At 45.2% G+C, this 13,993-nt stretch overlaps 1 protein-coding gene and 1 pseudogene across 2 annotated transcripts in view; both read right to left on the bottom strand.

Annotated features, from left to right (window-relative positions):
• The window catches only part of VDAC1 (voltage dependent anion channel 1), a 20,734-nt gene extending 8,999 nt beyond the window's left edge, over positions 1-11,735 (bottom strand). The window contains exons 1-4 of one of the 2 annotated variants that reach the window (XM_008065876.2): positions 11,651-11,735; positions 11,034-11,083; positions 9,741-9,893; positions 9,594-9,646 (exon numbers count right to left, since the gene is read on the bottom strand). In XM_008065876.2, the coding sequence (XP_008064067.1) occupies positions 9,594-9,646; positions 9,741-9,893; positions 11,034-11,083; positions 11,651-11,717 (323 nt within the window). In that variant the 5' untranslated portion in view covers positions 11,718-11,735. Of the gene's footprint in view, positions 1-9,593; positions 9,647-9,740; positions 9,894-11,033; positions 11,084-11,646 lie in introns of both variants that reach the window. The other variant, XM_021716440.1, reaches the window with a different exon arrangement.
• LOC110596351 lies at positions 5,517-5,872 on the bottom strand (annotated as a pseudogene).
• Positions 11,736-13,993: the final 2,258 nt, after the last annotated feature.

The following is a 13,993-nucleotide window of genomic DNA, read 5'->3' as shown; positions in this document are numbered from 1 at the left end:
AGGCCAAGGCAAGTGGATTGCCTGAGCCCGCAGGTTCAAGACCAGCCTGGGCAACTTGGCAAGACCTTGTCTCTACAATTAAAAAAAAAAATTCAGCCAGGCATGGTAGCGCGCACCTGCAGTTCTGGCTACTTGGAAGTCTGAGAAGGAAGGGTGGCCAGAGCCCAGCAGGTGGGCAGGTCGGCAGGTCGGCACTGGGGTGGCCGTGAGCCTGCCACTGCTCGCCAGCCTAGGCAACCGAGTAAGACTCCAAATCAAAAAAAAAAAAAAAAGTAGCAAGAGAGATAGGAAAAGCCTGGAAAGTAAGTACTAAGTAATTTTCTTCTACTATCCTCTCCGTATGCTTAATACAGCAGGGCTACATGAGGGTCATCATCTGTTATGAGACAAATGCATTTCTGTTAACATCTGGAAAAGATGTATCTATCCTGAAGGCAGCTGCCTTAAACAGCAGCTTTTATGAAGATGCTCATCAACTTACTTTGTGACTCACATAGCAAGTAAAGAAACAAAGACTAAGTCCCTTCTAAGTGAATAAAATAGTAAGATGGCTTTCAATTCCATATTCATGAGACCCCAGTGAGTGCATATTCCAGAGAACTGGGCACAGATATGGAACCTGGAACTCTGCAGTCATGAGGGTCATGAAGTCCTGATCAGCTAGACAGCACCCCGGGTCCAGTCTGATGCTCCCAGATTGGAGTCTATAACCAGTTCAGCGAGTCCACTGCATGTGCCTCAAGACCCTGCATCCCTCAGGGAGGGCAGTCATTAGTGTCACTTGCAAACATGTTATTATGGTGGCTTCTACCAAAAGTAAACACTGGAGAACAAGATCACATCTATCAAATAAAACATAGACTATGCTCACCTGATTGTTTCTGTCATTCAATTACAAAATGGATACCTCTCCCAGCAAGTTGCATTCCCAGCAAAGACCACAGAAGGAACAAGATCTGCTCAAAGCCCCAAGGGTTACATCGTCCTGCCCACTCCTAGCTTTATTCACACTGAGATTAACACCTCATCCCCAGCACCTAGACTGTGGGTTCTAAATTCCAGCCCCTCCCAAAAGGAACCAGTGCTCCTTGAAGAAATGGCCCACTGTAGGTCTCAGACAGGAAATGTACAAGGTGAGCCCGCAGCAGCTATCAAAGCTATCCAGGATTACCGGGGTTGAGGCAAAAGGACTTAAGAGCTAACCTGAAGAGGTTCCCAAGGGCTTCAAAGATGTGGCAGTGTGAGTATCAGTAAGAATAATACCAACAACAGACTGAAACATACCAATATGTTTAATCTCTGAACTATAATGAAACTCAGATTGCACACTTGTCACCTTTAGAGACTAAAAAAATCAACTTGTTAATCTGAAAATGGTAAATAAAGATAATAATCAGGTCAGGTATGATGGCTCATGCCTGTAATCCCAAGACTTTGGAGGTTGAAGAGGAAAGATCACTTGAGCCCAGGAGTTCAAGACCAACCTAGGCAATATAGAGACCTTGCCTCTACAAAAAAAAATTTTAAATTAGCCAGGTGTGGTGGCATATTTCTGCAGTGCCAGCTACTCAGGAGGCAGGCAAAAGGATCATTTGAGTCCAGGAGATTGAGACTGCAGTAAGCCATGACTGTGCCACTGCACTCCAGCCCAGGAAACAGAGTAAGACCCTGACTCAAATAAATAAAAAAGGAATCACACATTTATTCCACATTTCCTATCCTAACTACACCTCAAAGTAACCAAATGTTGATGAAAATTTCTCTTTAATGAAATATTCCAGCTACTAAATAAAGAAAAATTCATAAAAGTGGAATGATCACCATTTTGTAATCCATGCTTAATGAGTTACTGGGTCATGAATGTCACTAACATCATACAAAGAGAAAAGTAGGTTTCCCTGTATCTCCCACCGGAAGTATTCAGCAACATCTATATTTTAGCTCTCACTCCATAATGGAACTACATGTGATGAACTTTCTAGACTTATCAATTTACAGAAAATGGGAGACAGAGGAACAACTGAAATGATATGATGGAAATACAAACAGTAAAATACAGCGTACATGGAACTCTATAGAACAAATGATCTAGCCCCAACAAGCAAGTGGCAAGAGTGGAAAAAAGAGAGAAGCAGAATCTGAAAATTAAGAGATTTAGGAGCCATATGAATCCATTTTTCTAATGTTACATGGACTTTTTTTATTAAAAAAAATTCATGCCGGGCTCAGTGGCTCAACCTGTAATCCCATGCCTTGGGAGGCCGAGGTGAGTGAATTGCCTGGCCTGCAGGTTCAAAACCCACCTGGGCAACTTGGCGAGACCTCATCTCTACAATAAATCAAAAAATTAGCCGGGCATGGTAGCGCGGGCCTGTAGTTCCAGCTACTTGGAAGGCTGAGGCGGAAGGATCGCCGGAGCCCAACAGGTCGAGGCTGCAGTGGCCGGGAGTAGCCACTGCACTCCAGTCTGGGTGACTGAGTGAGACTCCAACTCAAAAAAAGAAAAAAAAATTCATGAAACAATCATATAAATATGAACAGAAGAGGGACTTGACAATATTAAAAAGTGACTACTTTTTTCAATGTGATAATACTACTATGATTATGCTTCTTTAAACAGGAATCTTAGCCGGGTTCGGTGGCTCAGCCTGTAATCCCGCGCGTTTGGGAGGCTGAGGTGAGTGGATTGCCTGAGCCCGCGGGTTCAAGACCTGCCTGGGCAGCGAGACCTCATCTCTACAATAAATCAAAAAAATCAGCCGGGCATGGTAGTGCATGCCTGTAATTCTGGCTACTTGGAAGGCTGAGACGGAAGGATCGCCGGAGCCCAGCAGGTCAAGGCTGCGGTGGCTGGGAGCAGCCACTGCACACCAGTCTGGGCGACAGAGAGAGACTCCAACTCAAAAAAAAAAAAAAAAATGGAATCTTACCATTTAAAGATGCATACTAAAATATTTACAGATGAAATGATGTGCTATGCTATCTTTTATTTACTTAAAATAATATGGGGTGGTCGGGCACGGTGGCTCACGCCTATAATTCCAGCACTTTGGGAGGCCAAGGTAAGAGGATTACCTGAGCCCACAGGTTAGAGACCAGCCTGGGCAACTTGGTGAGACCTCATCTCTACAATAAATCAAAACATTAGCCAGGCATGGTGGCACATGCCTGTAGTTCCAGCTACTTGGAAGGCTAAGGCGGAAGGATCACCTGAGCCCAGCAGGCTGAGGCTGCGGTGGCTGTGAGCGTGCCACTGCACTCCAGTCTGGGCGACAGTGAGACTCCAACTCAAAATAATAATAATAGTAATATGAACAATAATATGGGGTGAAGAATTTTATTTACAGCTTATATGAATAAAACATGACTGCCATGGGTTGGTAATTAGTACAGTTAGGTGATGGGAGCAGGATGAGACTTAAATATACTTTTCTACATATTTTTGTGTGTTTGAGAGTTTCCATTAAAAAAAAAAAAAAAAAGGCCAAACATTCCAAGCTCTCAATTAGACAAGAATCTTAGATGTCACAGTTGAAAATAAAGCCAACACCCTTCCCAAGAGACACAGGAAAACAGCCTGTTGGGTGGTAAGAGTGACTCTATCTTGAAGTGAAATCATCATGATGACAAATGTGTGCCCACAGCATAAGTAACCCTCATTAAAAATACATATCTAACTTCCCCAGTGGTAATGAGTTTCACAAGAGGGTCTGGGATGTGACCAGGTACACAATTTTACCGGGGGAAAAAAAAAGAGCTTGTTGTATAAAGTATACTTTCTGGAGAACAGGGACAGGGATCCATCATCTCTCAGTTGCTGGAGACATCATTTCTGTTTGTAAGACCCTATTCAAAATTTCTTTCAGAGAAACTGGATTTGCCAGCCTCTTTCTTTGGCCTCTTGGCCTTTGGTAGTAGGTTTGCATAGACTTGCTCACCACGGAACAAGTGACAATGAAACCTGTGCTTCAGAACCTCGACTTTGTTCAAGTTGCTCTGTATATTTTGGTAAGTTTTGAAGGAAAGAAGTAATAACCCAACAAATTATCTCTCAATAAGAAAAATTCAGCCAGGCTCAGTGGCTCAGCCTGTAATCCCAGCGCTTTGGGAGGCTGAAGTGAGTGGATTGCCTGAGCCCGCGGATTCGAGACCCGCCTGGGCAACTTGGTGAGACCTCATCTCTACATTAAGTCAAAAAATTAGCCAGGCGTGGTAGCGCGCGCCTGTAGTTCCAGCTACTTGGAAGGCTGAGGCGGAAGGATCTCCGGAGCCCAGTAGGTCGAGGCTGCGGTGGCCAGGAGCGGCCACTGCACTCCAGTCTGAGTGACAGAGTGAGACTCCAACTCAAAAAAAAGAAAAATTCAAAATAAACCTGTTTTCATCTGCCTGCTCTTTGGGGGAAGGAACCTGGGTTTTGGTCAAGTATGCAACTGGCACCAAGCTGGGTGGGGTGACTGATGATGAAATGGCTATTTAGAGACTGGCATTTAGAAAGAGAAGAAAATCAAATGTATGTATATGTGTGTACACACACACACACACACACACACACACACACACACACACACACACACACACAAAGCTGCTGCTGACCAAAGGTCTGATGCTGGTGGCACAGGGCACGCGCCAGCTGCACCAGTTCACGCAACACCTCCGTCCACTGTCCACTGGATTCTGGCCAGAGCCCAAGATCCCCAAGAGAAGGGGCAGTGCTGGGAGTGGCTCGGCTTCTCTCCAGGTCTCTCTAAAACAGCATACCACGTCTGCAGAAAACCTTTCCGCTTTCAGATATTATCGGGATTTATTTTTAAGCTATTTAAACAGTGCTAATTTGACAAATTCGAGAGAGACATGACTCTGATTTGTGGTTCACAAACAGGCTTTATCTGGGTAGACACTCAGTATGGATGCTGGTCTCTAAGAGGTCTGCAGCCTCACCCAAATGTGGTCTATTATACCCAGCCCCTTGCAGGAGCCTGGTGTTTTCCCAGGCCATATCCCTCAGTCACTTTGGAAAATCAGCTTTCATTTCTAATCTCCACCCAGAACCACCAAAACATTCCTTCACTTCCACAAAACTGATCCCTGATGCCAAAAAGGTTGGGGACTGCTGATTTATAGCATTCATAAAATATGACCTGTTGGGTTTCTGTCATTAAGTTCTTATGCATAAAACATTTCCATTTAATATACTTTTGTTTGGTATTTTTAAAAAACGCATATTCTCTGCTTAGTGGGAAAAATGCTGACCATGTATTTCTAGAACTAATCAGCCAAATTCTCTAATAACATTGTTATCACTCTTTATGTTCACCTATTTAGTATACTAAAACATACACACACACACACACACACACACACACACACACACACACACACACACACGCAGCTTTTCTTTTATCATGACTGCAACACCCTTTATTCAGCACGAGGAACACCAGGACACCCTTTCCAGAGCCAGGGTCACCACACACTCCTCCTCCCCACACATAGGCCACAAGTCACAGGCACTCGTGCTAGTGGTGGTGCTGTCTGAACTGGAGCCCACAGTAGCCACACATCCCAGTCTTGGTTTCTTTGTCCAAGTTGATGTACACTTTCAGGTGGCCGAGGGCAATCTCCCGGTAATCACCTGGCTCCCCACCTGGCTCACGAGCTGCTCGGCTATCAGGTCAATGGCAAAGTTCTCGTTCACCTCTTTCTGACGACTGAATTCTCCTATAGTTTTATCATCATAAACCTGGCCGGTGTGCGCGACCTTCTCCCCAGTCAGCGACACCTATACCATGAATTACCTGGCAGCCTCTGATAGGCTCCATGCCACCACACTGCTCCAGCCCAGTAGCTGGCAGAAGGTCACCGCCACCACCATCTTGAGCAGCTGATCTTTCCAAATATATTCAAAATGGTTTTAAGCCCAGCATGGTGGCTCACGCCTGTTATCCCAGCACTTTGGGAGGCCAAGGCAAGAGGACTGCCTGAGTTCATGGGTTCGAGGCCAGCCTGGGCAACTTGGCAAGACCCTCATCTCTATAAAAAATTTTTAAAAATTAGCTGGGCGTGGTGACACACGCTTGTGGTTCCAGCTACTTGGAAAGTTGAGGCAAAAGGATCGCCTAAGCCCAGCAGGTCGAGGCTGTGGTGGCTGTGAGCATGCCACTGCACTCCAGCCTGTGCAACAGTGTAAGACTCCAACTCAAAAATTAAAATAAAAATTTTTAAATGGTCTTAACGTCAAAAAAATCAAACAAACAAAACTTCCCTCCAATACCCAGTAGCAGCATATATACCTAGCACCCACAATTCTGTTTCTAAACACTCTTTTCCAATTATAAGAAACCAAGACTCGTTGGAGAAATGGCTTTTCCCAGGGAAAGAACAGGTATAAGATGAGCCTGATATATCTGAAACCAGAAATAAAGATGTGCTCAAAAAAAGATAGGGTTTGTCAAAAAGCACACAGGACTTGTGTCCCAATGGCCATATCCAGAACAATCTGAGCACCAAAATAAATGATAATAAATTATAATCCATAGAACAAAACAAATGTCCATGAGTCCAAACTAATATTAAATACATTATTAAATAAATAAATAAATAAGGAAGAGACGGTTCTTCCCTACAGTAGAATTCCAATTAGTAAGTGAAAGAATGATAGGAATAAAAAGCCACCATTTGCCAAGCATAATTGTTGCAGGCAAGAATCACCAATGGATGCTACTATTTGTGAGAAAAAGTATGATGAGAAATAGAATATCTGCAAAGTTTCAAAAAGTTTCTACCCACAAGATACTTATTAATTACAAAGAGAAAAATAGTGGCTTTACAGAGAAGCGACTCACCAGATACCTCTTTAACCAAGTGATAGAAGTTAACATCACCAAAAACGAAGGATAGTGACATATTCTTCCTGCTGTCATACACTGAGAAGGCCCCACACAATATCACTTCTATAGCTGCCAAAAATGCATAACCTAATTTTTTTTTCTTTTTTTAGAGACAGAGTCTCACTCTGTCATCAGGATATAGTGATATAGTGCAGTGGCACAATCATAACTCACTGTAGCCTCAAACTCCTGGGCTTAAGTGACCCTACCACCTCAGCTGCCTGAGTAACTAGGACTACAGGCATCTGCCACCACACCCAGCAAATTTTTTCTTTCTTTCTTTCTTTTATTTTTTTTTTTTATGTAGAGGCAGGGTCTTGCTATATTGCCCAGACTGATCTGGAATTCCTAGACCCAAGCAATCCTCTTGCTTCAGCCTCCCAAAGTGCTGGAATTACAGATATGAGCCAACATGACTGGCCCTAAATTTAAGAAACATCAGATCATAAGAAACATCAGATACACCCAAACTGAAGGATATCCCACAAAATAATTAGCCACTTGTCCTCAAAAGCGTCATGGTCATAAAAGACAAAGAAAGATTGAGAATATGCCCCAGATTAGAAGAGGCAGACAACTAAATGAATTTAGGATCCTGAACTAAACCACAGACCAGAACAATAGCCTCAGACAATCCTCCCACCTCAGTCTTCCAAAGTGCTTGGTTGACAGGCATGAGAAACTGCATCTAGGCAACCTATGTATATTATTACTACAGGGTTGGAAGACCCCTGAAAACCTCCCAAAGGTAATGGGAAATCTCTTGCAAATTCCAAAGTGTGCCATCTCTGGGCAGCAGGCAAAGTCTCAAGCAGCAAATTCAAGCATGTGGGCACATTCTCCAGTCCCTCATCCTATCGATAACTTTGCCCTGATATCATGGCAGGGTGCATGGGGAAAAGTGGACAAGCAAGAAGGCAATATTCCTGGCAGGAGAAACTATAGCAGAGAGAACAAGAGCAAATCAACTCCTGGCCAATGATCTTTAGATCATCACAACCAGGCTATAAAGACTTTATCTCAAGGTTGAGGCTGAAGGATCGCTTGAGGCTAGGCAACATAGCAAGACAACTTTTCTACCAAAAATTTTTTTTTAATCAGCCAGGCATGGTAGTACCTACCCACAGACCGGGTGAGAGAGTGAGATTCTGTCTCAAAAAAAAAGACTTATCTCTAGAGGGTAACCCTGTCAGCCCAGTCAGCACAGGATCTGAACTTAGTAGCTCTTCCCTCTAATAAATATTTTTTGGAAGGAAAAAAAGGAAGGCAGACAAGAAGAAAGTAGTATGGGATGGCAAAAAATGAAATTATTAATGCCACTGAACTACACACTTAAAGATGATAAATTTTACATGTATGTTTCACCACAATTTTAAAAAACTGAAATTGATACATTCCTTTGATCCCATCAGCTGTGTACAAAACAACTTTCCCCAGGCTTAGGAGACCCACCACTCTGAGTAGAAAAAACCAAGAGTGTGTTCTACAAGGAAATGATTCCCCCTAGCCACCTTGAAAAGCACCCAGAAGTTTCAGCACACCAACACGCTATCCTGCCAACTGATGTGTCAACAACCAACAAGCCTAATCTATTTGTGGCCAGAAGCCCTGGGGCAGAAAGTGCAGCCTCAGTAGCCACCTTGCAGGTAAACCTGCAGGGTCTCGGTCCCTAAGCAGAACACTAGAGAAGAACACTCCATGCCTGAAGAAACAAGGCTGGCAACAATGATCAGTCAGCCCCTGCTTCCAAATGTCAGCCACTGCTCTTCAGCCCTGGTCACTTACATCACCAGCAGTCTAACTCACATGAAATGGAGCACTGCTGGACCAGAAATCATGCAGCCCCCGTGGCTAAGGCCAGGAGAACACTAACAGACAATGTAGACTCTTATTACAAAACACTGCTAAACACTGGTCCAAATCCTCCATTAGAAAGGAAGCTCCAGACCAGGCACAGTGGCTCATACCTGTAATCCCAGCACTTGGGAAGGCCAAGGCAAGAGGATTTCTTGAGCCCAGGAGTTCAAGACCAGCCTGGGCAGCAAGCGATACCTTGTCTCTGCAAAAAGTCAAAAAAATCAGCTGGGGCCGGGAGTGATAGTTCACACCTATCATCTCAGCACTTTGGGAAGCTGAGATGGGAGGACTGCTTAAGCCCAGGAGCTTGAGACCAGCATGGACAACATCACAAGACCTTTTCTCTACAAAAAAAATCAAAGAATTAGCCAGGTGTGGTAGCACACACCTGTAGTCCCAGCTACTCAAAAGGCTGAGGTGGGAGGTCAAGGCTGTGGTGAGCAGTTTGATGCCATTGCACTCTAGCCTGGGCAACAGAGTGAGACCCTGACTCAAAAATAAATAAATAAATAAAGGAAGAAAGCTCCTTGTGGGTAGCAACCATGGCCTGGACACTCTCAGATCCCCAAAGGGGCACAAAGCCAAGCACAAGAGACACTCAGAAAACATTTGTTGTGTAAATAGCATTCCTGAATTAAGGAATGCTCGTGACAGCTCAGCCCTTTAGTAGATGGATGCGGATGTGTCCCCTGTGACTGAATCAAAACCTGCTGATCTTGAATCTCTAAGTCTTGGAGGCCACCTTTTACATGATGTCCCGTGCATCCCCAAAACCCTCTCTCACAAAGGGCTTCCACCACCTGCAACATAGTAAACTGCCTTTGTGGAGAAAACAGATGAGCATCTTACCCAGTGTTAGGTGAGAAGGATGAATCGAAGGTCAGCTTCAGTCCACGTGCAAGCTGAACAGAAAAGAAAGTTGCCGGCAGGTTTAGTCACAAGGCAGGCCTGTAGATGTAAATTAGCAAATCCATATCTTTTCATGGCAGCCATTACCTGATCTTCCACAGTAATCTCGGTGCCTAGTGTGTTGTCAGTATTCCATTTCTCCGTAAACGTCAGGCCATACTCAGTCCACCTGTACTTGGTCTCCAGACTGCCTGTCACTTTGGTGGTCTCAGTGTTGGCTGAGCCTGAGCTTGTGAATTCCTTCAAAAGAGAAAGAGGGTCACAGCCCGCCCCAACACTCACTTGCTTTCACTCCATCCCTGAACAGACTCTATATGCCTTTATGCAAGAGGAGACCCCGAACTTGTGGGGCAAACACTAATTTGATCACTCAATCATATTTAAAATACAGACAGGGGTGAACGAGCCTGCTACCTAAAGAAAGCTATGGGGAATTCTTCATCAGGACACAGCTTCCTTCCTCCCCTGTAACTCTTCAGTCTAGACAGAAAGGAACCTCCACCTCTTTCCATCCTAGCTCCAGCACAGTACAGAGAAAAGGCATTGAACTGGCCAGGGGCAGTGGTTCATTCCTGTAAACCAGCACTTTGGGAGTTTAAGGCAGGAGGATCACTTGAGGCCAGGAGTTCAAGACCAGCTTTGGCAACACTGTGAGACTTGGTCTCTACAACAAAATCAAAAAAAATTAGCCATGTGTGATGGTACACGCCTATAGTCCCAGCTACCTGGGAGGCTGAGGCAGAAGATCCTGAGCCCAGGAGGTGACAGCTGCAGTGAGCCGTGATTGTGCCACTGTACTCCAGCCTGGATAATAGAGTGAAATTACAATTACAACTACAACTCCAAAAAAAAAAAGGCATTGTGCTGAAGCTGACAAAGCAGTAATTCAAACCCAAAACTTCTTCCTTCCTTCCCATAATTACTGCACACACAATCTAAAATGGACTACTAAGATTTTTTTAAAAAATAATTGTGGACGACTACGCATGGTAGCTCATGCCTGCTATCCTAGTACTTTGGAAGGCTTAAGTGGGAGGACTGCTTGAGCCCAGGAGGTCAAGACTAGCCTGGGCAACATAGCAAGACCTCATCTCTAACAAAAATATAAATAAATAATAATTTTGTAGTTGAACACAGGTCAATTTTAAAATAAGAAGCACAAGGAAAACTAAAACTGTGAGTACTAACAGCTGCTGAATTGAGGGCCTGCTGGTGTGGCTCCCCTGGGGTGCCCATCACGTGGAGGATGCAATGAATGTGACAATCACAAACTGCCACAATCAAATTAAGTCCCTTCTTCAGGCTTTGCCAGCCAGGCCCTGGCAGTCACTCATTTGTCTACAATAAATACTCATGTTCCATATGGGCTGGACCACTTACCAATCCATTCTCAGATTTTGTTTTCAAATCAAGTTTTATTAAGCCAAATCCTAAAGAAAGAAGAAGACGACTGTTAATAGGTTAAATAACTAACTCAAGAGCAGCACATGGCTATTTCGAAATGTTTTGTGAAAGGAAGCACCCTCGGGCCACAAGGGCTGAGAGCACCCGATCTCCACTGCCGTCTGCCTGTGCATGCAGCCCAGTGGCAACAGAACAGCAGCAGGCAGGCCAGGCACGGGTCCACCTGGGCCCCACCTGTGCTCCTGTGGGACCTCAGAAGGAGGTGCCCGGCAGCTGGGGAGGACAGCCACTGGGCCTGGTGGGCACGTGCCTGAGAACAGGCTAAATTTAGAAGGCTCACTCCACTGCAGCAGCTTCCACTTAGAAAACAAACCAAGCCTGTCCACTCACGCCAACAGTTCCCCGAGCCTGCCCCTGCTGGGTGCACAGTCAAAACTGCTTCCCTGGTCAGAAAAGAGAAAGCTGCTCTTTTTTCCCTGACATGGAAGTTCTGAACAGCTGACTGACCCAGGGCCTCCCGAACTGTTATGGGTAAAACCTCAAATATGCCAACCCAGCCAGTAAGCTGAAAGGCCCCCACCCACATTGCTCACCGTAGCCCTTGGTGAAGACATCCCGGGCAGATTTGCCAAGATCAATGTACGTGGGAGGCACAGCCATCTTCTGCTACAATAAAAGAACCACCAGAATAATACATCGGTCATTAGGGAAATTAGTTTTCATCAACAAAAATTATTAGATATAATTAGCAACCAGTAAAAATCATGCAGCACTCAGAGTTCCAGGTAGCTCCTCCTCCCAGGGGTGGGCCGGGAGCCTGTGCCGTCTTGTCCTTTCTTCTACAGCCAGAGCCTGAGACATCCAGCAAGTCTCTGTTGACAGAGCATCAGTCTGACTTTGGATCTCATCTCCTCACATCCCCAGGACTGAGCACAGGCCCAGGGCATAGGAGTCAGTAAATATTTGCTGAATGAATTAACCATCAAAGACGCATTCCCATGAGCCAGCTACTTTACTGGATTGCAGGACTCTTGAAATAAAATATATCTTCCTACAAAATGTCAGCTGCTAGGACATGAGACACACTGAAGAGAAATCAGGGCTCTTCATGACAACGTATTTTTCATATGGTTCTGATTTCATTCACTCAACAAATATTTATGGAATACCCACTATGTGCCAGAATGGGCCCAACTTTTCACAAAACTTTTGCACTTCAGGGGAACCGACTTTCAGAGTGTCATGTTCCTCACAGAGAAGGTAGCTAAACAACCAACTGAGCAACTCTTCCACGTCCTCCAAAAAAAATTAAACACTTACCGAGTTTGAGTGTGACTGTATTTTAAAAACCAACTATCAAAGTACTACTTGTGATGATTGCATATTATTAAGTCAATCAACAAACACTTATTAGGAACCTCAACATTCAAAGAAGGCGAGGAACTCCAATAGTTTTTGCCCTAAGGACTACACTGCTTCCCTGGAAGGCTATGCTTTGACACGCTATGAATGCTTGTGTACAAATAATCAAAATCGTAACCTAGGGCAGCACATACGATATGCTCCACCAAGGAAGAAGGTGCTCCGCCCCATCTCCCGCACTTTCTCCATCACCAGATTCATTAGTCTCAATTAAGAAGAATGATGGTTCCAGTGATTTTTAAAACAGTAAACCGAAATTATCAAAGTACACCTGCTCCCCCTAAAGTTATATATGTATGTGCTCACACAAACACTCATGACATGCTCCTGGGGAGTGGGAGGGAGCCCACGAAAAAGTAGCTCACATGATCCCAGAGGAAACAACACCACAACCGGAAGTTGGGTTCGTGGCCAAGGTCTTAACTTCACAGACACTGCAGGGAACCCAGAGATTTGCAGAGGGTATGGTCAAAGAAACAGTGCCATCTTTCACAACTTTAAATCATGAAATTGTGGTCCAATCCTACTTTACGTTTTCCAGATGTTTCGTTAGTTCGGTCCCAGCTCATTGTCATGTCAGAGCAAAGGGCAGTGAGCTATTTACTCGATCCTTCTTTTTTTTTTTTTTTTGAGTTGGAGTCTCAGTCTGTCGCCCAGACCGGCCACCGCAGCCTCGACCTGCTGGGCTCCGGCGATCCTTCCACCTCAGCCTTCCAAACTCGATCCTATTTTTGTCACTGCTGCTGTTATTTCTTGCACATGATCAGGCTGGAACCATGGCAGGTCAGCCCACATTAGGGTCAGGGCAGAGGGAAGGTGGGGGGAAATCCAGTTTACAACTGGCTCGTTCAAGTCTGAGGACTCCCCTCTCCCCACATGCTCCTCCCTCCCAAACTAACCCTGGAGGCCCACCCACCCCAGGAAAAGACCAGGAAACCACCCACTCGATCCTCGAGAAACACCCTTGCCTAATGGCACGTGCCTCAGCCACAGATGGGCCTGGCCCCTCCTAGGAGAAGATAACACGAAACAACTTGGGACTGAAACCTGAGACCCCAGGCAGACCTGCAGAACATATCAGCAAAGGACCCAGAACATTCTCCAGCCCCGCCGGGGTTCACAAGGCATCAGTGAAGCCCCCCTCTTCAGCGCTGCCCCTCCCCAGTAGGGCTACAAACCCAGCCTAGATGGGAGGGGCAGGGAAGAAAGGTCATGTCAGCTAAGACCTCCCTGGACCTTCAGGACCAGAACCTTCCCCACCACTCTCCCCTGGCCCTGCCTCCTAGCCACAGCAGCCTTCACATTTGGACTTGTCCCTCTCAGAGAAAACACAGACACTCATCGCTTAATACTCCCCAAATGCTCTCTCTCCTCACTAATCCACAAAACCCAAAAGCAAAGCCACCTGCCAAAAAACACTTAACAACACAATGGACATCAGCCTAAATCACAGGCCACCAAGGCCACTAAGAGATTACTATCCAAAGACAAGGGAGTCTGAAGGCAGTTCCCAA

This window comes from Carlito syrichta, unplaced genomic scaffold (genome assembly GCF_000164805.1).
Source record: "Carlito syrichta isolate Samal-C Ts95f unplaced genomic scaffold, Tarsius_syrichta-2.0.1 Scaffold308816, whole genome shotgun sequence".
Taxonomy (NCBI): Eukaryota; Metazoa; Chordata; class Mammalia; order Primates; family Tarsiidae; genus Carlito; species Carlito syrichta.
This window is presented reverse-complemented; position numbering and strand designations above follow the sequence as displayed.